Source organism: Gossypium hirsutum, chromosome D13, assembly GCF_007990345.1.
Source record: "Gossypium hirsutum isolate 1008001.06 chromosome D13, Gossypium_hirsutum_v2.1, whole genome shotgun sequence".
Classification (NCBI taxonomy): Eukaryota; Viridiplantae; Streptophyta; class Magnoliopsida; order Malvales; family Malvaceae; genus Gossypium; species Gossypium hirsutum.
In genome coordinates this window covers 52,927,294-52,953,295 of record NC_053449.1, presented here as the reverse complement: position 1 = coordinate 52,953,295, position 26,002 = coordinate 52,927,294, and the positions used below count along the sequence as shown (strand labels likewise).

Genomic DNA, 26,002 nt, shown 5'->3' with positions numbered 1-26,002 from the left:
TTTGTGCTCTCTATTTAACAGTGCATAATAATGTACCTCTGTATCAGTTCCGTATATCCTAAGTGTTCTGTTTAGTATACTGGGCCTCTGCTAAAAAAGTAAATAATTTTCGTTACAATGTAAAGGTTTATCTCCGATTAATGTTCGAAACCTTGAATCAGTAAAGTGAAGACATAAGTAAATGAATGTATTTGAGGAAGTATAAGAAATACAATGACTAGTAAATTAAATAAGTAAGAATAAATTGTGAAAGAATTACTGATGGAATTATGAAAATTTATACTAAACGGTGAAACATGATACGTGTATTAAAAAGAGTAGTAATTTTTATGGGTTGATTTGAGGATTTAAGAACTAAATTGTGAAATAAGTAAAAAGTTACAAATGAATATGATAAATAAACAAAGAAACGAGATATTGGGAATTAAGAAATTTAATAGAATTTGAATATCATGGGTACTTACTAAGTCTTCACCAACTTAATGCGTTTATTTTCAACGCATAGGTACAATTATTTTGAAGAGTTGTAGTTGAGTTTGTGAGCATTCATCTTATCACATCTCCAAGTGCCAAGAGGGTATGTTTTAAAATTTTGAATAGAATGACATGTACTTAAGAAGATCAAGTGTGTTCCAAGTAGTAATGACTAAAATATAAGTTATGAAAACTTTATTTTTTTTTTAATGTTCAAATATATTAGTGATTAGCCAATATCACTTTAACACCAAATGTAATATTCCTATATCAGGTTCTTTGGGTTGAATCGGGTATAGGGGTGTTACATCTCTATAGTTGGCATGTTACTCTAGATCACTCGCTCCACTACTGTAACCTCCCTAACTCAACCTAGACGTTATGACCGAATCATGAAGGCTACATTAACCACTGAAATGGCCAAGTAAACCCGCTAGTCTTTTAAAAACCCTAATCCGACTAATTTTAGGAAAAACCATTGTTGTCGTTGTTTCAAGTTAGATTAAACATCTGTTTATCAAACGAACTATACTTAGGATTCATTTTATTGTCAATATTAATATTTTTGAAAACTTTGGGTATTGTTGTCCTTCGAACATCATTTGCGAAGTTTAAGAAAACCAATTGAGTTGACGTTTTGTTATTCAAAATCCAAATCTTTGTAATGCAGTGGAAATCGATGAACCATGTCAGTTTTTCTTAAGCTAGATAACATGTAATTATCGGTTATTAAGTTTCAAAAGTCCATGCATGCATAAATTGTAACACCTTATACATGGTTCAGTCATCAAACCAGAGTTATGGAAGGCCATATTAGCCACCTAAGTGACTCTTCATTAACACCCAACCTAATCTCCAACTCACCACAAGTTAGATCATAAAATATGTATAGATTTTAAGAAAGCATAAGCTCGCGAACTAACTTTGCTTGTTCCATGTTATGCAGTGGAAATAACATGCGAACTTTACTTCGCCTGCAATAACTTAACGTACTTTTTTCATGAAGTCATAAATATTTGACGAAAGAAAGAAATAAAGATCATGTGAACCCCAAGTTTTGCAAAGCAATGTACCTCATAGAACACAGATGTTCATCTATCTGACATAGGGGTTCACTCCCTTGCATAGCTCACACAATCTAAAACTTTCATGGGTAAGTTTCTTTAGACGAGGTAAGTCTCGCAAACTACCCCTCTTTGTTTGGATATTGTGAACACAATTCGCAGGGTTTCTCTTTTAGCACATATCAAAATCTATTAAAGGTTTGGGGATAGCAATTCACCAATCATTAGGGTTTGCACTTAGTACAGTTCACAACCCTATTACTTCGTAGCAATTTTGACAAACTTTGCAAAGGTTTGTTAGTTTTGAATACTTCATGTCATTGCTTATGGCAAACACTATGTTATAAATTACTTACTTAAGAGTGAACTTGTAAAATTAAGAAAACATCAATCAAATTTGGACTATATTAATATATTTAAAATTCAAATGTGTTTATAAAACATTCTTAGTTCGCAATTAAAAACATAAAGAAAAACATAAGAAAGTATAAAAATAACTAAGTCCTAAAACAATCGGAAAAGTCAATAAAATTATATCTTTAAGCCCAAGCAGAATTCCCAGATTGCCTTCAATCCAGAGTTCGCTTGTACTACCTTTATAGTATGTATACTTCGCCTGGATCACTCGCCTCGTTGCTGCTCACTTTGCGATCTAGCTACCTTCAGTGAATAGAAAATAGTGTGTGAGTTCTTGTGAACTTGGTGAATATAAAAGAATAACCACAAAACACGTACAAAACATAAGTTAAACAGAAACTTGGCAAGGTCATAGAACTTGCGAACTAGGTTCGGCATACTTACGCAAAACCTAGTTTGCCAATACTTACTGTCAGACAACTTTAAATTGTAAAACATGATATTTCGAAAAATATAGATTTATTCATATGTTCTTTACTGTTGAATAAGCGAATCTTCTTATAATACCTCAGAATGACTCAATGAGTCTTAACATGTCCCATAAATGTAGCATAAAGCTAAACACTCTCCAACACACCAACATGTCCTATTGAGTGGAGCTTAGCTCGACACTCCATTATCTCTCTAATCTGTCCTAGGGTCTCTTGCCCAAAACACAAAACATAAATGTGAGTACTCACAATCCTATGACATGCCATTATATCCAACAATTCAAAAGTTTATTGTCAAAACAATTTCTTACAACATAGAGCTCTTCAATTATGAGTAGCTTGTAGAGCACTAATTTATTTTGAGCTCACAATAAAGAGCTTGCATATCACTGTTCATATAACACATATTTAAACACAAAAATAGAGTTTTTAGAGAAGGCTTACTCTCAGAACTTAGGTTAAAACCCTAAGCTACTAATTAACATTATGGTTTGCACATACATGCGGTGATCCCTAAACACTCACCAATTTGTTGAAAACTTTAAACAAGCTTCACTTTTCCCTTGTTTTTGCTTGTAGATTGTTTTGTCAAGTTCGTTATTTCACAAACATGCACAAGTCACTAACACAAATAGCATATTAAAACTTATACATAAACACAAGTTAACCTAGGTTCGCACATGCTGGTCTTTTAGCAAACCTAGTTTCCTTTGTTGTGAACTCTTCTTAAACATCAATATAATAGAGGAACAAAATCTTACCTTGGATCCTAAGAGCTAAGTCCTAGGTTCTTAAAACTTGATAGCAGAGTAATCGATGAAGGATTTGATAAAGCTTTGTTGTTTAACAAAATATGAGATTTCCTATGGAAAGGGTTTAATTTATAGGCACTTAGTGTTTTGGTGTTCTTTGGATACCCTAGTCACAGTAGAAGTAGGAAATAGTTACATACATGGATGGTGTTGTGAAAAGAAAAGTAAGTTGACTTCTAATTTTGATATAATTACCCTTTGATTATGCCTAATTACCTTTTGATTACATCTACTTTTTGACTATTGGCCCAAAATAACTATCACAGTTCACCAGGCCCACTGGCGATCCCTACTTCGCTAAGCTCTCTGGTGATCATATTCACTAAATCCATTGGCGAACACCAACTCGCTAGACTTCTGTGTACACTAGCTCGCCAAACCTACTAGTGACTACCAGCTCGCCAAGCTTACTGACGATCACAGTTCACCAGGCTCAAACTTCTAGGCCCTACTTTGGGATGTTACACAAATCCCTAAATACAAAATTACCAAGCCATAGTCGAAATAAAAATGATTACAATCCAAAACCAAAGGAAAACTCCAATTAAATAATAAACTTAAAAAAAGTCTGATGTCCGAGTTGATGCTTCAAATGTCGGGTCTGATCCTAGTTAAGAGGGTTACCTAGAAAGTTTAAAACTATTAGGGTGAGCTTATGAAAGCTCAGTATGGTCAACAATAAACCATCATGCAATCAATTATAACAATTAACAATCAACATCATTTCAATATCGAACATGGCATAACCAATCAATGAATGAGCATGTCATGTGTACGATACAATGCAAAAGGTTTCCTACCCATCCATCCACTACACACCACGAATTCCCCAGAACTTGTTTATCGAACTCCAAGTAGTGCGAGCTAAAGCTTGATGTGGATAAACCACCAATATCAGTAGTACAGTTAAACTGCCAGTAACGGTGTAGATAGTAGTAATATGGACAAACCACCAATATCAGTAATGTAGGTAAACTGCCAATAATGGTGCAGACAAGCTGTTAGTAATAAATTGCCCAATCTCCTCGGTACTCTAGGTGTAGTATACTGACTCAATATGTGGACTTTAAATGTCGTTGGTACTCCACAGAACTTCTCCGTCAACCACAAATACCTACCCCATGCAGATGAAATATGTCATACAATCAATAAGCATATCATGTTTATCATTACGATTTCGATATTACAACATGCTTAACATGCGTTTTAGTAAATATAATCGGTGTATGCCTTGCATGCTGTTCATTTTACAGTAACAGTGGCATGCATACATGCTTTCCATACAGTCATTTTCACATATGGTATGTAATTTAAATACATACAAGCTCAATGTCATTCATGATATATTACATGCATATCAATCAATGTTTCAAAATTCAGCATGCTATACATGCATACAGTATATACATTTTCATCAGGACTTAGCAATCAGAGACTTGATATACCAACATATGGTCCACCAGTTACAACACAAAGTCATACATCACATACAACTCATACACAATTCATTGGGTCCCAATAGAGCCTTTAACAATCAAACTATCTATTTAAATACGTACGACACCTCATCTTCTAGCACTTATACCTTTTGGCCATGCTAAAACCAGCAATCAAATTTAGCATTTAAACACGTATTATAAGGTTTTTAAACTAATTTAGCAAAGGAAAAAACCCACACCTTAATTTGCAAGTCCACAACACTAATCCGTAAAGTCCACACTTAAGCCTTAGATGTGCCTAAATCCAAATTACAACACTTAACACGTTAAAATATGGTTAAAACCAGCCTTGAAACACCCCTTAAGGGTTCAGCCAAATCAGTGCTACATTAACGATTTTCTCATATCTAATTTGACAAGCTAACTTAATTGATTTGATGCAAAATGATGGTGCAAATGAAAATCAACTTTCTCTGTTGATCCGAGACGTTAAAATCAGTTCCTAAGTTGGAAATAACATACAAAAATCAGTAAGTAAAAGTCAATCTAAGGTCTTGAGCATTTGGCCAAAACAATAACCATTAATGAAATCAAATGTCACAAGATCTCGCATAGATCCGCACTTGCACTACCTTGATAACCAGATTTGAGATGACGGATGAACATGTTTGGATACCCTATTGATTTGGAACATTAAGGGCTATTTTAAACAGAGAAAAACCAAAGAACACACTACTGTAAGAGGCAGCAAATGAAGATAAAACAACAGCCTAAACTAATGGTGTTCCAAGGGTGGCAACACCACAAATGGTGGCAGAAAAGGGGGCTGACTTAAGTGGCACAAAGAGAGATCTTTAGGCAGCAAAGGGGAAAATTTTTAGGGTTGGAAACAACAGTAAAGTGGCTGTAAAAACAATAGAAAAATCGGCAAGAAAATGAAAAGAAAAGAGAAGGAAAATGGAAACTAACCGGTACCACCACAAGTGGAGGAGAGGGGGCGACAATGGTCAACAAAGGGAGGCTAATTTAGGGATTAAAAATGACAATAATGTGGCTGGAAAAGTGGCTGAAAAAATGGCAGAAAAATAATAGACAAAGAGGCTGCACAAAAATGGTGAATTTCACTGTGTTTGGGACCACACAAGAGGAAGAAAGAAGAAAAAAAATATTAGAAGAATGGGAGAGGAAGATGAGATGGACAGCAAGAGCAAAGGGAGAATAGAGAAAAGTTGAAAAACAATGAAAGAAATAACATATGTACCTAGTGTCATGGGTTGCGCATGGGAGCCCGCAACCATGACACATTCGTGCGATCCATCAAGTGGGAAGGAGGTCATTTTGCCCAATCGGACTGACCCATTGTTTGAAGAGATTGAAGGCCCATCTACAAGCTCATCACATATGGAAACATAATCTTCGAGGATATGCAATCGTAGATTTGATATGTAATCTTAGAAGATATGATTTTGTAATCTTAGAGATTTGATTTGTAGATACCATTCGATCTTAGCCATTCATGTACTTGATCTGTACCGTTAGATTTGGGGAGGCTCTACTATAAATAGAGGCCTCTCCCCTCATTGTAAATCACTTGAGTTTGGAGGAGTAATAGAGTTCTTGAGAGTATTCACTCAAACTAATTTCTCTCTTGTGTTCTTGATATTCTGTGGCTTGTTCTTATTTCATTCTTCGATCATCTCTGTTTGATCTTCGAGTTGCTTTCGTTTGTGTTGTTTTCAAAGGGGGAATTCGATTGAATCATTAACTTGTGGGAGTTAGGCTGACTTAGGCATTCTTGGGAGTAAGAAACTGCCTAAGGCCGCACGGATTGTGAGGCAAAAATCCCAAGTCCGTGACACTAGGGTTTAGCTAGATTGGGTGGCACAAAACTAGGGGAGTGAGCAAAATTAATTTATTTGTTCGGGAAGAGATTCAAACTCGGGTCTTTAAACCAATCATACTATGATTTTTTTCCTTAACCATTAAGCTAACAATTCATTCTTAAAATAATATTATAAGCTTATAATTAAAAATCAGAATGTGACAACTCTTGTCCGCTAAACCAATTTCTTCTAACCTGATTTTTGGATGTAGCAACTGCAATATAAATATGTAATTTTAAAAGTCAAAGCCTCTGATATTGAATTTTTATCAGTTACTTTTAATATTATCTATCCTTTAAACATAATTATTAAAAAAGTCAATTAATACATAATCGTGATTACTTGTAACAAAAATTCCAAGCAAAATAATGGATTTGCGTTGGAAAGTAAATTTTTTCACGCAATTAATTTCTCTAATTATTATTTTCTAGTTAGAAACCATAAACTAAAAATTAAAAACCATTGAATTGATGTAACATAGTGATTTAAGGTTTTAACATTTTTTTTATACTTTACTCTTTTATAATATATAAAGATAAAATAATAATTTAATATAATAAATGAAATAAATCGAAAAATAATTATTATAATCATTCCATATTTATTGTCTGAAAAATATTCCATTTAAAGTAAATTGATTTAAAATTTATACACAGTTTAGATATTCCAACAAAACCTTCGTTTTGGCCTGTAGTTGAAACTTGAAGTTCCCCATACCGCTTCAACAAACAATTACTATGTTTAAAGAATACTTGTCTATCCATTTCCAACTACTGAGTATCACAAGTCAACTTGACATTAATTCAATTGAATAAATTATTTAATTTTTTTAAATCAATTTTTATTTTGAGTATGACAAAATCTAATATACATCAACTTATTACACCAAGGTATCCTATTTTACTATCCATAGAAATTAATCCTTTTAAGGTTCACAATTGCCCTTCCAACAATGTTGCATACAAGGTTCAAATCTAAGTCCTTCACTTGAGAGTGTAATGTGCCTTACTATTGCACTTGTTGGTAGGGGTGTTCAGACGGTTAATCGAACCGAACTAGTATTAACCGAATTAATCGAATTTTTTAATCCTTTAATTGTTAACCGAACCAATTTTTTTTCAAAAAAAATTAATCGAACTGAAATATTTCGGTTAATTCGGTCAGTTAACCGAATTAATCGAAATTTATATGTTTTATCTTTTTTTTGGTTAAAACAAGTATAAAATATATAAAAAAATTGATAATGTTCATTTGATCGAATTAACAGAATTAGTAATAGCCTAATACATATAATATATAATATTATTTATTAAGTTCAGTTAATTCAATTAATTACCCGATTTCGAACCGAATTAACCATTAACCGAAATTCTAAAAAACCTTTAACCGACCTCCGATCAAACTAGATTATTTAACCGACCGATTAACCGAATTAGATCGGTTTGGTCAGTTAATTCGATTTTAACCGAAGTTTGAACACCCCTACTTATTGGTATAATTTGATTCATTTATTTAATGCCATTAGTTAGTAAGGTGGTCAAATAAATAACTCAACTAAACTACCCTTCATCAAATTAATCGAAATTTTAAATGCTTAAAGAATGAATAATTTTTTACAAAAATAATTAACTGAACTAAACTAAACTAAATTTGATTAATTTAATAAATTTTTATTTAACCCAACTAAAATGATAGTGTTAGGGTTTTTAAGTTTTATTTTTGTTGATTCTTACCTATTTTACATTTTATTTAAACTTTTAATATTTTATGTTTTTACCCACTACCAAATATAATTTGAATTTATGCTTCTTATATATAATTAATCACTTGGGTTAAGTAATAAATTTGTTAAATATTAACTTTTGAACCCAATTAATTTATAATTAAAATTTTAAAAATCTTTTAATGAACTTCGGTTAAACTAATTTCATTAGTAAATTGATGAATCGAATTAATTCAATTTTATTAGTTAGATTAAATGTCCATATTCTCTCGTATTCGAAATTCTTTTACAAGAAAAACTCATTTCATCCTGGCAAGACAAAAGAAATTGTTTTTAAAATATTGTTAAGAAATTAAACCGTGGTAAATTAAAATAGGGAAAATAAATCTGAAATGGCAAAACCATAATATATTTTGCTTTCAAAATATTCATGGAGTAGTATGAATTCTTGGGGGATAATATAGATAGATAATTACAACTGCTTCCAGTATCCCCCAGCTCTTAGAGCCAACATGTAATACTTTAAAACATACAAGAAGATGAACCCAATTAAGCCGTAGATTAAAGCTTCATTAACTGATAACATATCAACAGCATTCATTCCCATTTAGATCGAATCTTTTGAGTATGCCTAAAATCACTTCTTAGCACCAAACTCCCATCCATTCTTCTCAAATGAAAGCTCTCCACCAGCATATAACAAGCATATCTTCTCCACCCACCACTTTCTTCACTTCTTGTTTCTTCTTCTCTTTCAACCCTCACTTCACTTTCATCTCCTTTATACCATCCTCCTTCCTCTTGTAACCATTTCATTTTCTCCATTATAGCTAAACTCAACCCAACACTGCTGCTCTTTCGGCCATCGTTTCTCGGTAAAGTTTTGAACCACCAAAACCCTCCTTGCCCAACCGTGTCTTCTCTCTCACCAAGCATACCATTCACAGAAATGAATTCCCTTTTCACGATTTTACTCATCTTCACCTCAGTTTGTTCATCGTTCACTTTGTCGCATGAATGAATCTGTTGCCACCATTGCTCCAGTGTCATCGTGTAGAACAGTGATTTCTTCATTTGTCGCCTTAGTCTCGACTCTTCCCTTATAAATATGAAGGGACAGTACCATTGTCCGATGACAACTGAAGGTGACTTCTTGTTGTACATGGGGAAATCGAAACTGGGGAGGCGTTTTCGGAGAGATGAGTCGAGGCCTAGTGCTTGGTTTAGTTGTAACCTGTATGAGCGCGAGATACGAAGTTCCCATCCATTTCTCCTTAAAAATTTTGGTGGGACTGAATCTGTAGCGGTGGATTTAGCGAAGAAGCTGTGCCTATGGTGACGATGGATCTTGAACTGTTGATATACGTTTCGGTGATCAAATGGTTTTGGTTTTGCATCACTTACACCATTATTGAAGAAACAACATAGTTTGGTATCTATCTCCCTTGAACTTGTACATGCTAGCCTGCAAGTTTACAACATAAACACAATTTCCAATACAGATTATATATATTGTTGATTAGTATATATAGCCTTACCCTTTGTATCTGCCTTTGGCTCGAATAGCATAGTAGTGATTAGAAGAAAGAGGCTGATCAAGAACAGGAATAAACCAGACCCTAGTGACCATAGTTTCCTCAACCTCCGATGAATGAACAACATTCAACAGCTTGTCTTGTGGGAAAGGCAGCTTTTCAACAGCCTTCCTCTTAATAGCCCCGAAACAGAAGGTGTCTTGTTCCTCAGCCTCTTCATCTGTAATCACTAAATAACCTGAATAAGGGCCTTCTGCAGGTGGTTCATCTTCAAGGGCATTTGGCGATTTCCTGTATAAAGAAAGGGGCCTTGTCACATACATCACTACTGCCACTGACTAACACACACTTCCTCTCTCTTTCTCCCTTTGGTTCTTTGAAATGGTGAGGTATTGGAGGAGGATCCCTTTTTATGATTGGTTTTTTTTCTTATTGATTAAGCTTTAAAAAAAGTTGGTTTCTAGTAGAAATTGGATTATTTGATTGTTTTACATAACGAGGAGCACATGGACCCTGTAAGCTAATGAAAAGCAGCAAAAAAGAAAAAAAAGAAAAGTGTGATAAATGACGACCACTACTTTAAAAAAATAAGCACACGTATATAACTAAGGTTTAATGTGTAAATTATCCTCCAATTATACCTTTTTTAATGATTTGCCGAAAAAAGACAAGTATGAAATATTTTTCATTGAGCATTGAACTAATCAACTAATTCAATTGGTTGAATAAAAAAAAAAGCAAATAATTGTGAAACTTTTTAAGTGATAAACCGTTTAAAAGAAATATAACTCAGAGACTAGTTTACGATAATATATAAATTAGATTTGAAGTGTTGAAAGATAAGGCAAAACAACATTTTGCTTTAAACTTTGCTTTGTGCACTTGCTTTTGCTGATGTATTTACACATATGCAACTTACTAGTAGCAAGAATAGTGCTTGCTTTAGTACCTGCTCTTTTTTTTTTTTTTACTTTATCATGATTGTTTACATGACAAACTTTACTATCTAAAGAAACGAAATATTTAAAACAAATGGGAAATTCTTATGAATCACCACTTATTCAGCTTGCATATTCTTCAATATTCTTTGGAGTTTTCCCTTTGATTCTCGAGGACCACCAATGGTTTTCCTTCACAAAAGAGAAGAGTCTCATGAGTCTTGCCTAGCTGCTATCTCTAAGAATGATGAATGACTTATTCAAAGTGAACAAGAAATAGGAACTGCTTTATTCAAAAAATGTGTGCCACTGTTAAGATGCAATCTTTATTTTGCTTACAAAAGAAGAACAATGATTATCATTCGATAACAGCAGTCTATTTAGGATTAGAAGTACCTGATTCAGATACTGAGAGCTAATGAAAGTCAAGCACTTAATTTAAGAAATCTCTTTATAATTCCCATCACCTCTCCACCCGGAAACCGTCCAAGAGCACCCCTCGCTGCAGCAATCTCGTTAAACTCGAAAACTGAATCACCAGATAATGATTCAACTTGCTTGCAATTTCTCCCTTTTCCTAAAGCAATGTCTTCATTTAGGTCTTCACCCACCTTAACGGTTGGAAGAGGAAAAGGATCAAGAGAAGTTTCCAAAATAACAGACTCCCCACCAATGGCACCCACAAAATCTTTCAACCGGCATATTGCAAATGGAACTGGTTCAAAACTGTGATCTCCATACTCAACAGGTGTAGAGTGGTCACCGGTGACGCAAATAAAATATTGAAAGTTTCCGGTTGACTCAGCCTGCCACATGAGCTTAGCCAGCTGCCCTATAGCTTGATCTACAGCTTCTAATCCTTTTACTTTGAAAACAGTTGCCTTATCATGACCTGCATCATCTATTGCCTGCAATTTAGAAATATCAAGTAAATCACACTGCTTAAACATGGATAACCATGTCCATATATTTCAGAACTCCATAAACATTAGACCTTGTTAGTGTCCGTAACAAGGAGGGGAAATGCATACAAAGCCAAAATGGAATATATAAATCAATCTCTGTGATAAGATATTCTGAATGTCAAACAATTTTCACGATAGAATTACATCCGGATGCCCTGCCACTTAGGAGATATTTTTTTCCACAGACAAGAAAAGATTCTCAAACCCAGGATTGATAAATCAGGATATGTTCGACATAAATGATCAGCAAACTCCAAAACAAGATTATCTTATGTGGGATTAAGGAGGATGGAAACTCAAGGAAAGAGAAGGGGAAAATAATAGTGGTTCTAGCCCAAAAGGTAGCTATTTACAAGTATCTGTTAAGTTTAGGAGTCACTAAAAATGGTGACAAATGATGAGTTCATATATGGTCATTACCTTAATATGGAGAAATCCAAAATCATAGCCATCTGATCTGCCAGGCTTGTGCTCATCCTCCCCTGGAACAAAGACATTAGGACAAGTCTGTAAAGGAGCAGAAAGAGCCTTAGCTATGGCAGTTGCTTTTGAAGTTAAAAGTGTTCGATAGTCCCCAGTTGCACCAGGAGCTTCTAGGATATTGATATCAAGTGATAGGCCCAATCCTGCAATAATTTTTGTGGGTGCCACCATGCAAGGCCACAAGTCATGTTTCTTTTGAAATGGAGGAACCTACATAATTAGAAGAGATAGAGCCATTTCTTGGTTATCTTATTATAGAAGAACAAGAAACCAATTAGAAAAATGCAAAACGCAAAATGTTCTTTTTTTTCAGTGCACGTTTTTTTTCTCCACATTCAAAGAAGTCAAATGCATATACATTAGGGAAAATTCTAGGACAAAACAAAATACCTCGATTCGAATACCACAGCCTCTTAGAAGGACGATGTTAGCAATGTTCTTCCCTTCTGCTAATCTTTTTGCATTCAACGGGTGAGACACCAGTATCCTCGAAATCTCCCTGGATAACTTGTTAACAACTGCAGCCGTGTGTCTTGCTTCATCTGTGTCATCTAAAGCTTTGGCTTCCAGAAGTAAGCGGTTGTCCTTCAATGGGTCAGTTCCTGATATATTTCCACTGAGTCTTGGCCCTTTAACAACAACTCCACAACGGTGTTCTGTTGCATACCTGTATGAGGTTGATTATGATGACTTAGCATTAAATGGCTCACAATAGAAGCTTAAAGTCTCAATTGAATCCTTAACAGAGTTCACATAGAACAAAACATTCTCATATCCATCTAGGCTAACCACCACAACCATTTCTGCTAAGACATTTCCTAGGTTCAAAATTGTCAATCATAGGAACTTCAATAACTAAAATGGCCACGTAAAAATGAAACATTGTCAACTAATCTATATATCGTGCAGAACTAAGAAACTCAAAATTACAGCAAAGAAACACAATGTACCTGACTCTGACTTCATACTCAGGAAAAGATGGAAGCTTCATTCTATCCAGGGCACCACAAAGGATAGGCCCCTCTTCTTCAAAATGCCTGTCAGCTCTCCTACTCGTAACTATGCCAGTTTTCTCATCCAAAGTTGCAAAATTTGACTGGGGATAGATAAATGGAATGGGTAATCAAGTATAAGAACACAAGTAATGTTCTCTAAAGAAAATATACAGAACTATTACATGTTAACTTGTTGGTAAAATTCATTGCCAAAAGAAAACTTGGTAAAAATATTAAAGAAAATGCTCAAAAGAATCAGTGATTAAAGTCAGAAGCTAGATTATACCTGGTCGGAGAAAAGGGACTAAGTTTAATTATTTTCTGGGGAATGGAGATTAAAGATGTAAGGTTTTCAAGTAAAAGATCATATAAAATCATCTCATGCAGCAAGTATGAATATATGTTTTTTATATTAAATGTGAAGATAAAATACAGCCAATGACAAAAATTTCTTCATTCATATAAAAGCTAATGACCACATTAAACTTAACTAATAAGTTGAAATTCTTGAATCAAAAATCAAATTATCAGCATTTGAGAAGTATCATAATTCATAATGTTACCCCATTAAGGGATGCTTAGTGAATGGTCCAAAACAGAAAAAATATCGACAAAACAATCGACCAAGAAATGCAGGAGAGTAAAAATAAACAAATAAAAGGCGAGGTAGAACAGGTTAGACACCTTGAATGCAATATCTCCGGGTGACATCGCCAATCCAGCCCCCATGGACTCAAATGCACCACGTCCTCGGTAATATACTCTGGGGTCATAGCCCAACAGCGAAAGGTGAGCAGTGTCACTCCCACAACCCAAACCTACTTCCACAGGATCCATGAGGCCATTAACTCCAGCTGATGCTATGGCATCCAAGTTTGGAACATTTGCAGCCTGCAGAGGAGTCTTACACCCAAACTTCGGTATTGATACATCCCCCAATCCATCGATCAACACGAATGCCACTCTTCTCTTTGACTCGGCAGGAGTGCCCATGTTTCTGCGTATCTATTTATGCCTAATCCTGCTTAAAGGCAGTCGCAGAGATGAACAGAAATGAACTGAAAATAGATAGTTTACTCCAGTATGGTGAGTCAAGTACCAAACTTAGCAAAGCAGCTAGTTCCTACAGCAAGCAAATAGAATCTAAAGCACACTAGAAACCTCTGAACCAAGCGCAAGCATTTGTCTTTTGGGATGCTAACGATTTATCAATAGAATCGCAAACGATCCGTGATTGGATCGTGCGATCCAATTCATATGATGGGTTGGTAAACATATCAGTTTACCATGGTTTTTGAAGTTATCAAATCATTGGGATTGAATTATCTAAAATGTAGCATAAATTTCATTCAAAATATCAATAAAATATGAAATGGAATATTTATCAGAAATTAAAGCCTAACAATTCAATCTATTACAGCACTTAGCAGCTCCCTAGAAGCATTAAAATTTTATTTCCTGTCTTGTAAGACAAAACCAGGCAGCATTGGTTTTTCTTGAACAATATACACGATGAATTCATAAAATTGAAGCCAAAATATAAAGTGGGTACCGCTTACATTATACGCTAAATCCAATAAATAATAATAACTAAGAAGATAAGGAAGAAGAAGAGAACATCAAAAAGGTGAACTGAAACAAAAGCCAATAAGCAAATGAAATTAAAGAAAGAGAGAGAATCAATTATTACCTAAACAAGGGAGATTAGTGGAAATGTTTTTTGGAGCTGAAAATAATGATAAGAGGAAGAAGAATTCATGGGTTTATCAAGAGAGGAATCGTTTAAAGCAAATGTAGCTTTGTACTATTCATCAATGGGAAGCAAAATGGGCTCAAAATTCTATGCAAAAATATGGTTTTTTTTTCCTGAGAGAATCTGAAAATTTCTTTTGACATGACAGAGAAAGGGAAGCAAAATATGGTTTTTTTGTATGTTTCCTTGGGTAGTTTAAGGATTTCTTATTTCGTTTTCATAAATCTTTGTCCAAAGTACAAACTCTAAAGTGCAAAATAAGATTTTCTTCTTGTTTTCTTTAAGAACCAAAAAAAAAAAAAAGAGATTCGCATTGATGTTAGTGCACCGAACAAAGTTTATCGTCTATGGCATGATTATGGGTAATTTTTAATTTTATGTATTATATAAAAAATTATATTTTGAAAATAATATACTGATGGTCTAAATTAACTATAAATACGATTAATGCAAGTGCACCTATCGAACAATAGTATAGTTATGGTGAATAGGGAATATCGTATCCACGAGGACTAAAATTACTAATAATTACTGTTTTTCTATTATTTAGCCGTCAAATTTGAGTGATTGTTTTTAATCTAAAATTAATAAACTAATTTAACTAAGAACGCAATAGAGAATAAAATAGGAAAATTATCGAAGATACCAATGAGGTAGACGATACCCAGGAAAGAATCCACCTAAACTTTACTTATTATTTTGAATCTGAATTAAACGATTTATTCACTTATGTCTTGATCCGTAGAAATCCTTAAATTATGTTAATATTTCTTTCGAGAGTAAGAACAACTGACTCTAGGTTGATTAATTGAAATCTCTTTCTAATTAAAACTCCTATTATCACATTAACTCGATTTATGAATTCCCCTATTAGATTTGACTCTAATCCGGTAAATTTATGTCGTCATATTTCTAGGATTGCATGCAACTCCACTAAATTATGCTAGATCTACTCTTAAATAGGGCCTTTTGCTCCACTGAAATAAGCACATTAAACATGATAATATCCTTAGATTATTGAAACATGAAATAAGCATACATAATTGAGGAACAAGAATCAAGTATTTATAATGTAAATCAGAAATCAAATAATAAGATTCATCATAAGTTTTATCTTCCCTAGGTATCTAGGGAATTTAGTTCATAATCCTAAATAGAAACATCTCAAAGTTAAGATATCAACAAGACATAAAGAAACCCAAATAAACTTTTAAAGAAATTAAATGGAGATCTTCAATCTTGAAGGAGATTCGCTTCTTGAGATGATTTCGATGGCATTCTTCGAGTCTTTTCTTCAGTCTTCTCTGTATATCCCCTTAGATCCTCTTCTAATATGTATTTATAGACTTTAGAATGCTCAGAAAGCTTAAAAATTAGGTTTTTCTGCGTAATTAGGAAGCATGGTGCGTTATCGACACGGGCTAACACATGGGCGTGTGGCCAGCCCGTGTGGCTCACACGGGTGTGTGGCCAGCTCGTGTGGAACCTGGAAACAACTCTATTTATCTGATTTTGGCTCGTTTTTTGCTCCTTTCAGTCCCAAGTGCTCTCCTAAGTATAGAAACATGAATTTAAAGGATTAGGAGCATCAAATTCACTAATTTACGCAATTAATCATCCAACAACACATTAAGAATGTGGTTAAAATATGTTACTTTTATAACTTATCAAATATCCTCACACTTAAGCATTTGCTTACCCTCAAGAAAAATCCTCAACCTACAATTAAAATTAATCTTTCTCAATTTGTAATTCTCATAAATAATATCTCAAAATAATCCATAAATAATCATGCATTGGCAATTCAACTAAAAGAACACTAAATTCTCTAACAATCTAGGCTAAATTTTTTTTAAGCACGAAAATATAGGTGTTTCTCCTTATCTAAATAATTACCTTTAATTCAAAATCGACATCCTCACTAAAGATTCACTCAAATCACTCAAAGTGTTTAAGGTTCAAGAATAAGCATTCAATAGTCAATCATAAAAAGTCATTACCATAGGCTTGCATGAAAATCAACTCTCCACCACTATAAAATGAGATGATACACAAATCAAAAGGTCTTTAAGAGGTTGTAATGGGGCTTAGGTTAAGGGTGTGGGGAAAGGACGAAAAGATGGTTAAAATCGAGATCGACTTAATAAATTATCAAACTAGAAAAATAACAAATATTGAATTAAAAACAAGTGCCAAAGTCACAAACTATTCAATAATAAGAAACTGAGCTTCTTCTAACAATACGAATAACTGTTCAAGCTCGTAGAACTAAATAATAAACAACATGTAAATAAATTATGTATATAGTTTTTTTAGAACAAGAATCAGTTCAGCAAATTAAACAAAAGAACATAGCTAGGCAACTAACTAAATCAAATCTCGATAAAAAGGGAGTCAATAAAATGAGAAAAATTCTCAATGAATCAAAAAGAATGAGTTATGGGTTAACATTAATGGGTGATTTAAGAAATAGTGTTAGGCTCAACGGGGTTCACTAAAGGTCAATTATTTAGGTGGGCTTTTTATGGGATAAGTAGGTTAAACCTAAGTGCCTTTATCATCTCAGTATATCAAATCAAAAGGTGTGGTCTCGACATGTGTAATCGATACAATTTCTAGAATAACAAATCATATTGACACACTAATAACCAATAATAAAGTGAGCAAGAAAAATGTATGCTTTAAAGGCTCAAAATCTCACAAAAGTTTATGATTTTTAATGTCAATCTTGCAAATCTCAAACTTCAAGATAATACTTAAATTTAGAGAAACAACCTAAAATTTTTAATTTCATAGCCTATCATGCTTGATTCTCTCATGTCTTCAAGTTTATATCAACCAATTCACAATTATCTACAAATTATTCCAAAACACATCAATAAAAATCTCAAATCGATAAAAATTCATTCTAATAGAAGTATGAAAAAAAATTACTTAAAGACAAAACATAATTCAGGGATTTTCTGATAATTATATAAATAACCTCCCCACACTTAAGATGTACGTTGTCCTTAATATACAAACAGATATAAGCACAGTATAGACAGAAAATCATAAGAGAGAGAGAAAACTAAAATTGCCCTGAATTTCAGACGAAATTCCTAGAATAGTGAAAAGCGAAATTGTAGACAAATCTAGATGTAGTGCATGATTCCGAGCAAACTAGTAAGAAAATAAACACAAATAGTGAAAAATTTTAAGGGATTATAACATGATTAGAAATAACTATAAAAATAAAAATATAGTTCAAAAGATAAAAACGACATAAATAGAAGAAAATAACAATAAACATAAAAATAAAAATAAAAATAAAATACAACAAAATACACTCAATGGTTCTCGTCATTAACAGTGTCGTGAGTCGTCAGCGCCGAGGAAGAGATATGAAGATGCTGATAGATTTACTGCAATGTCGCATCGATATTGTCGAACTTCTGAAAGCACTGCTACTCGAAGCGAGTGAAACGCTCGGAAAGGTCTGTCAAAGTGGCAGCAGAAGAAACATGATGGTGACTCAAATGTGGAGGATGAGGTGGATTTTCATGATGTAGTGGGACATCATCAGTGAAGTCCTCTGGGTCATTTTGAGAGTCAGAATGAAGTAAACGGTACTAAGGAGGATCAACTCCACAAAGTCGCTCTATCATTCTCATATAGATCATGGTCGAAATTTTCTGTGGGGACATCTGGCTGACTAAAGTAAGTGTAGAGGATTGCTCTGGTGTGTCGAGGAGACTGAAGTGTCGAGCAAGTCGAGTCACATAAGGGCCTAAACAGATGGGACCCTTCTTGCGGCGATTTGTTTGATGGCGAAAGGCTAGGGAGATGAAATAGGCCAAATCAAATATATGCCCGGTGGCCATGCTCCATAGATAGTACGCATCGGTAGTACTGATGACGCCAGTGCTTTCTCTCCTATCGGTCAAAGTATGAGCTAACATGGCATGAATGTACCGCAAAGCTGGAGGGAGAGAAGTAGCATTCGAGCAACTCGCATCATACGGAACCGTACTCGCAGTAAGATCTACCCAATAGCAAGAAGGCGAGTAGTGGATGTGCCAATATAAGCGTAGAAAGTTCTCAACACTCATAAACTCCTCAGTATATAAGCCTAAAGCAGCACTAAACTCAGGGACACTCATATGGTGCACTAGGCCACCGAGTCTAAAAGTGATGGTACCTTACTCGTCATGCGATGACATCTCATGCTGAAGATAAAATGTCGAGCAAAACTCCAAAGTCAGCTCCATGTAGATGGGTTTGACAATAGAGAAGAACCGATCCCATGGCGCTGTGGTAAGAAAAGCCTGAACAAGGTCAGTGAGGTAAACCTGCTCGAAAGTGGCTTAATCTATACATCAGCCCAAACCGAGCGGTCGCACTCGAAAGAGCTGGAATAAGTCCTCCTGAGGGCCCATCGAAAAGCGGTGAAAATGGTGGTGGGCCTCGACGAAAGCGCTCAAGGAGGAGGTCGCACCAGGGGTTTTCCACCTTTTCAAAGCAGGAACGACGACCTTAGCCTTGCTACGTGTGTTTGTCATGGTGTGCCTGCAAGAAAATAAACAATAAAGTATGAAAAAAACGAAGCAAACAGATGAATCGAACATGATAGACACAACCCCATATCTTATGCTATAATCGAGGGTAATATCAAAAACTAAACGAATGAAAGAAATCGATAGTGAACAGACTATAAACAAGAACTAAAATGTAGAAATACCAAAAGACATAGACCGTAGTTTTAACGAATCACAAAACATGGCACTAAAAATAATGAGAGGCTTGTAAAAATCAATCTAAAGAAAAAATAATAATCACAAAAGCAAACTGTGTTAGACCAAAGCCAATAAACATAACAAAACCAATTGTAAAAGAAAAATGGGGAAACATAATCTGAGACAGAATAAAATATAACTAAATAATAATTAATCATAAAAAGAAAACTAAAATCAAAGCACAAGAACACCTATAGATAAAAATAATAGAATAGATGAAATATAATAACAATAAAAAAATAATGATGAACTAGTAAAGAGAAACAAAGAAATAATAAAATAAAAGAAAATAAAGACAAAGGGGGCAAATGTGGTTGACCAACGGTGGGGGTTCGGTCGGAGCTCGAAGGCAGCAAGCGGTGGTCGAGGGCGCGGTGGTTTGGGGAAACCGTTTGCATGGGTGTGGTGAAGGAAAAGAAGTGCGGCGGGGAGAGAAAAAGAATAGAAGAGAGAGAAGGAATGTGAGCAAATAAGGAAAGAAAAGAGAGAGGGGATGAGAGGAAGGGGCAGCTCAGTGGAGGCGTGCGGCTGGTGGTCGTGTGGTGGCTGGAGGGGGATGCTTAGGGGGAGCGGCGGCTAGGGATGTGGGGGTTTTGAGAAAAAGACAAAAGAGAAAAAAAAAGAGGAATTAGGGAATTAAAGGGGGACACGATTGTGTAAGGCTCGTGTTGGGCCATACGACCATGTCACACGCCCGTGTGGTACGTTTTTAGCCCGTGTGTGAGTTAAAAGTATAGGCCCATTCTTCACACGGGCTTGGACACGCCCGTATGTCTAGGTCATGTCTCGCATACGACCGTATCGTACTGCCGTGTGCTACCCCTGTCGCTTTTCCCACGTTCGTGTGGCAGCCCACACGTCCTTGTGGTCCGGTCGTGTCTCACACACGGCTGTGTGCCTTACCTGTGTAACTCTCTGACTTGTTTTAAAGATGAGAAATTAGTTCTAGGTTTCACATGGCCGCCCGTGTGGTTTACACGGCCATGTCGCCTGGCCGTGTAACTCACTGTCGAACCCCTTTTTGTGCACACGACCTGGGATACGCCCGTGTGTCTAGGCCGTGTGGGTCAAAAAATCCTTATTTAACATGAATTAAAAATAAAAATAAATGAATTAGTAGTGTTAATGCTCGGGTTGCCTCCCGAGAAGCACTTATTTAAAGTCTAAGCTCGACTTACCTTGCACTTACATGGTTACGGTGGTTCAAGGAGTTGAAACTCCTCTTTCCTGCTATCAATTCTATCATCAAGATAAGGTTTAAGTTAAGTACTATTTACCTTAAATGTGACAAATTTAGAATGAGTTACCTCGTTTGTACTGTATGAAAAGACATTTAGTACCGTAAAAGGAGTTGCTCCATTTGCATTGAGCTCCGAAGTGGCAATTTGAGGGTCCGTTTTATCTAATAGTACCTGGTCCCCAACGTTAAATTGGTTCGTTTCATCCTTATGCTCGTCATGACGTCGCTTTGGTTTTACATCGTGTATTCTTGGTTTCTCCTTGACATGTGTCCGCCATTCGTCTAGTTCATCGATTTGTAACATTCTTTCTTCATTAGTCGTTCTGTTTCTGTCACATGGATTGGAACATGACTCCATCACAATTTTTCGAGGGGTTTCCTACAAAGAAGTTTGAGCCACAATGTTATTCATATTAACAGAACTCGTATAATCATCTCGATCACTAGGCATTCTATCAGAATCATAAGCTTGGAGAGTAATCGTGTCATCACCTACACGAAGTATTAGTTCACCTGTACCAACATCAATAGTTCTGAAAGTTGCTAAAAAAGGTCATCCTAAAATTAAAGGTACGTCACTATCCTCATCCATGTCTAAAACAACAAAATCAACTGGGAATATGAATTTATCAATTTTCACAAGTACATCTTCAATAATACCCTTAGGAAATCTAATGGTTCTATCTGCTAATTGAATACTCATCCTAGTTTGTTTGGATTTCCCAAGACCTAATTGTTTAAACATTTTATAGGGTATGACATTAATACTATGCCCTAAATCAGCTAAAGCATTATTCACATTTAAACTACCAATTAAATAAGGAATAGTAAAACTCACTAGATCTTTTAATTTGTTGGGTAGTTTGTTTTGCAAAATAGCTGAGCAAACTGAATTTAGCTCCAAATGCGACGAATCATCTAACTTCAATTTGTTTGTCAAAAGTTCCTTTAAAAATTTGACGGAATTCAGCATCTGCGAAAGAGCTTCAATAAATGGTAAGTTAATATGAAACTTTTTTAGAAGTTTAAGAAATTTTCCAAATTGTTCATTCGTGTGGTCTTTCTTTGTCGCCTTAGGATATGGTACTCGAGGATTATATTCCTTACCAACCGGTTTTTGTTCATTCTGGCCTACCTCAACCTTACCTTTACTTACCACATTTTCTTGCCTCGGTTCTAGTTCAGATTCAACTAACCCTTCTTTATCTCGCACATTAATTGCATGAAGCTGCTCCCTAGGGTTAGTTTCGGTATTGCTAGGCAAACTACCTTGTGGTCTTTCTGAAATCAACTTTGCCAATTGACTGATTTACTTCTCGAACCCTTGAATCGGCGCTTGTTGATTTTTAAGTGCTGTTTCAGTATTTTGGAATTAGTTTTTTGACACCGAAATAAACTTCGTCACCATCTCCTCAAGGTGTGACTTTTTCACTTGTTGGTAAGGTTGTTGTTGAAAGCCTGAAGGGGGTTGTGGTCTTTGATTTCCTTGACCACCCCAAGAGAAATTGGGATGGTTCCTCTAACTTGCATTATAAATGTTACTGTAAGGATTATTCTGAGGTCTAGAATTATTATACATATAGTTGATTTATTTATTCTCTGCGCTAGGACTGTAGGGTAAATATTCTGGATTGCTCATTCCTCCTCCATTTGCATCGCACTGCATCACCGGATGTACCTGCGTAAAAATACATAAACCATCAATTTTTTATTTAATTGTTCTACCTGATTTGATAACATGGTGACTGCATCTAGATTGAAAACATCGGCTGCTCCATTAGGCTTCGTCCTCATGACTTGCCACTGATAAATATTCAGTGCCATCTCCTCTATAAATTTATAAACTGATTCAGGTGTTTTATTGTTTAGAGTACCACCGGCTGCTGCATCGATTAACTACCTAGTTGAGGGATTCAAACCGTTATGGAAGGTTTGAACCTGTAGCCATAGAGGTAACCCATGGTGACGGCACCTTCTCAATAAATCCTTATACCTCTCCCATGCATCATATAGAGTCTCTAAGTCAATCTGCACGAAGGAAGAGATATCATTCATCAACTTAGTTGTCTTAGCCGGTGGAATGTACTTCAATAGAAATTTCTCGGTCATTTGATCCCATGTGGTGATAGAACCTCGTGGTAGGTAGTTCAACCACTGTTTAGCTTTATTACTCAACGAGAAAGGGAATAACCGTAGGCGAATGACATCATCAGAAACACCATTAATCTTGAACGTATCGCAGACTTCTAGAAAGTTAGCCAAATGAGTATTTGAATTTTCTTCTTACAAACCTTCGAATTGAAAAAACTCTTGAATCATCTGAATGGTGTTCGACTTCAGTTCGAAATTATTTGCAGCTATGGTGGGTCTCACAATACTCTATTCAGCCCCAGTAAGAGGAGCAGGATTCAGATTTGCAGCATTCGCAACAACCACAGGAGGTAGTTGATTATTCTGATTATCAGCCATCTCTTCAGTAATAATAATAACGTCCTCTTACTCTTCCACTATATTTTGTCGACTCTGCCTTGCTTCTTTACGATTTCTACGAGCTGTACTTTCAATTTCTTTATCAAACAATAAAGGTCCTGACGGGTTTCTTTTAGTCATAAACTAAAGGAACCTGCCAAAAGCAAATATTAGAAAAATTAGAAAACAAATATTAAAGTAAAAACAAAAATAAAATGCAATAAAAATAAATGGTTAAATTAATAAAAATTAAGTGTTCCTAATATTTCAGTCCCTAGAAATGACGCCAAAAACTTGATGGTCACTAAACTAACTATAAATACGACTAAGGCAAGCGCACCTATCGAACAATAGTATAGTTATGGTGAGTAGGGAATATCGTATCCACGAGGACTAAAGTTACTAGTAATTATTGTTTTTCTATTATTTAGCCGTCAAATTTGAGTGATTGTTTTTAATCTAAAATTACTAAACTAATTTAACTAAGAATGCAATAGAGAATAAAATAGGAAAATTATCGAACAAGAATCACATTAACTCGATCTATGGATTCTCTTATTAGATTTGACTCTAATCCACTAGATCTAGTCTTAAATAGGGACTTTTGCTCCATTGAAATAAGCATATAAAACATGAATTAATATCCTTAGATTATTGAAACATGAAATAAACGTACATAATTGAGAACAAGAATCAAGTATTTATCATGTAAATCAGAAATCAAATAATAAGATTCATCATAGGTTTCATCTTCTCTAAGTATCTAGGGAATTTAGTTCATAATCCTAAATAGAAACATCTCAAAGTTAAGATATCAACAAGACATAGAGAAATCCAAATAAACTTCTAATTAAATGGAGATCTTCAATCTTGAAGGAAATCAGCTTCTTGAGATGATTTCGATGACGTTCTTCGAGTCTTTTCTTCAGTCTTCTCTGTATATCCCCTTAGGTCCTCTTCTAATATGTATTTATAGACTTTAGAATGCCTAGAAAGCCTAAAAATTAGATTTTTTTGCGTAATTGGAAAGTGGGGTGCGTTATCGACACGGGCTGGCACATGGACGTATGGCCAGCCCGTGTGGCTCACATCTAGTAATTTAAACTTTACAGTCTAGTCCTTTTTCACATCTAAGCTTAAAATCTATCAATCTAGTGCTAATTTATTCAATAAATCAACAATGGAAACTTTCAAAAACTTTAACAGATTTACAAATTGGTACATGGGTTGCCACACACCAAAACATTAAGGTTCGAACGATAATTTCAGGCTTCAATTTGAAAAAAAATTACAAATTGAATGGGCTTTATCTTCTAAGAGTCATTCACTCCGATGCCCAAGACAAAGCATCTCACCAATTGAACTTGATAGACGACATGTAGTCTTTCAATCAGTTTGCTCATTGTCGATTAGACTGAGGACATGTTTAGGTTCGTCTACTAATACAAGTTGTCTTTTTGTATTACGATCCAACCACGTAATACCGCTAAATATTAGTTAAACAATAGACAATCAATGAGCAACATTTGCTTCCATTTTGCTTTGCGTGTAAAAACCATGTGAAGACAATATAAAAAATATTAATGTAATTCATGAATAGTTTTATTAACCAATCTGTTAGAAAAAATTACAAGTGTACTTAGACGAAAATACTACACTTAGGGCACTAGATCCAACAGGGGTGGCTCGTATCGTAAATTGCAATCTATAAAGTACGCCAACAGTGTCCACCATGATAAATCGATGAATTGTCTGGGTGTAATTTCGTACTCTTTTAGAACGATGCAAAAAAATAGAAGTAAAGAGAGATGAAAATCCTCCTTGAACAGATAGAGGAAAAGTATAAAATTTTTTGTGGTATCACTTAATCGACATTCTCCTTTTACAACCTCAAAGTCGAAGGCAATGTTAGGTGACCAAATTCCCTTAGCTTCCAAATGCATTACCATTTCTTCCTCAAAAGTTTAGCACCAATAAGAAGGTGATTCGACTGGAATACTGGCCTTTTGATTTTATGGCCTATCGCCACCCTTAGTGGCTAACCTACTCCTACGGCTTCTTGGGGTTCTACTATTACGGCATCTTCATCTTCCACGATGAATCTCTCTCACCATTATGATAAATGATTGTAAAATAAAGAAAATGAGGATTGAAGAATTACCTCTAGAATGGGTTAAAATTTGGAGTGATTGGAGAAGTTGCACTCTGAATGTGAGAAAGGAAGAGCAGAGGAAGAAATTGCGATAGAAGAAAAAAAAAGAAATTAGGGATTCTAAAAGAACTTGAGAAACAAGAAATTTGGGGAAAACAATTTGATTGATGATTCCACTTCTTTACGTCTGATTATAAAGCCAATGTCCACGGGAAGTTTCACAATTAAGGGAATTGTAATAAACAGTTCAAATCTTCCAATCCATTTTTTATAGTTGTTAGTTCTTATAAGTGTTTTCTTAAACCCTTATTATTTAAAAACACGAGAATATCTGCCAGTATACATCGTATAAGACAGTATTCGCCAACATGGTTTTGCCTAGTACGTATCCGTCAATTATTTCTGCAAGGTAGCTATTTGTTAAGGCTATTTATATTTTGACACTCCACAAAGA

General features: G+C 35.0%; 2 protein-coding genes and 1 non-coding gene across 4 annotated transcripts; 1 reads left to right on the top strand and 2 right to left on the bottom strand.

Moving 5' to 3' along the window:
- Nucleotides 1-8,636: 8,636 nt before the first annotated feature.
- LOC107918510 (uncharacterized) lies at nucleotides 8,637-10,205 on the bottom strand. The gene is made up of 2 exons (XM_016848081.2): nucleotides 9,782-10,205; nucleotides 8,637-9,708 (listed from the first exon to the last, which is right to left on the bottom strand). Exons 1-2 carry the CDS (start codon nucleotides 10,099-10,101, stop codon nucleotides 8,841-8,843), a joined length of 1,188 nt encoding a protein of 395 aa, XP_016703570.1. The 5' UTR covers nucleotides 10,102-10,205; the 3' UTR covers nucleotides 8,637-8,840.
- A 373-nt stretch (nucleotides 10,206-10,578) lies between these two features.
- On the bottom strand, nucleotides 10,579-15,233 carry LOC107893718 (probable 2,3-bisphosphoglycerate-independent phosphoglycerate mutase). 2 transcript variants are annotated; one of them, XM_016818783.2, is made up of 7 exons: nucleotides 14,850-15,233; nucleotides 13,844-14,180; nucleotides 13,115-13,260; nucleotides 12,555-12,831; nucleotides 12,102-12,374; nucleotides 11,113-11,624; nucleotides 10,579-10,908 (listed from the first exon to the last, which is right to left on the bottom strand). In XM_016818783.2, the coding sequence occupies exons 2-6, from the start codon at nucleotides 14,150-14,152 to the stop codon at nucleotides 11,142-11,144; spliced, it is 1,488 nt and encodes a 495-aa protein (XP_016674272.1). In that variant the 5' UTR covers nucleotides 14,153-14,180; nucleotides 14,850-15,233; the 3' UTR covers nucleotides 10,579-10,908; nucleotides 11,113-11,141. The 2 variants fall into 2 exon arrangements, with proteins under 2 accessions (XP_016674272.1, XP_016674273.1); XM_016818784.2 differs by having other exon boundaries at nucleotides 13,844-14,217; nucleotides 14,850-15,187.
- Nucleotides 15,234-22,881: 7,648 nt separating this feature from the next.
- Nucleotides 22,882-22,988, top strand: LOC121225929 (small nucleolar RNA R71). Its single transcript, XR_005923832.1, has one exon. It is a non-coding gene; the product is annotated as a small nucleolar RNA R71 (small nucleolar RNA).
- Nucleotides 22,989-26,002: the final 3,014 nt, after the last annotated feature.

Excerpts from the sequence above, each read along its gene's own strand:
- LOC107918510 (XM_016848081.2), bottom strand. The coding sequence starts at position 10,101 with ATGTATGTGACAAGGCCCCTTTCTTTATACAGGAAATCGCCAAATGCC. Across the intron at positions 9,709-9,781 it reads GCCAAAGGCAGATACAAAGG|GCTAGCATGTACAAGTTCAA; the intron begins GTAAGGCTATAT and ends GTAAACTTGCAG.
- LOC107893718 (XM_016818783.2), bottom strand. The coding sequence starts at position 14,152 with ATGGGCACTCCTGCCGAGTCAAAGAGAAGAGTGGCATTCGTGTTGATC. Across the intron at positions 12,832-13,114 it reads GAGTATGAAGTCAGAGTCAG|GTATGCAACAGAACACCGTT; the intron begins GTACATTGTGTT and ends AACCTCATACAG. Across the intron at positions 12,375-12,554 it reads GCTGTGGTATTCGAATCGAG|GTTCCTCCATTTCAAAAGAA; the intron begins GTATTTTGTTTT and ends CTAATTATGTAG.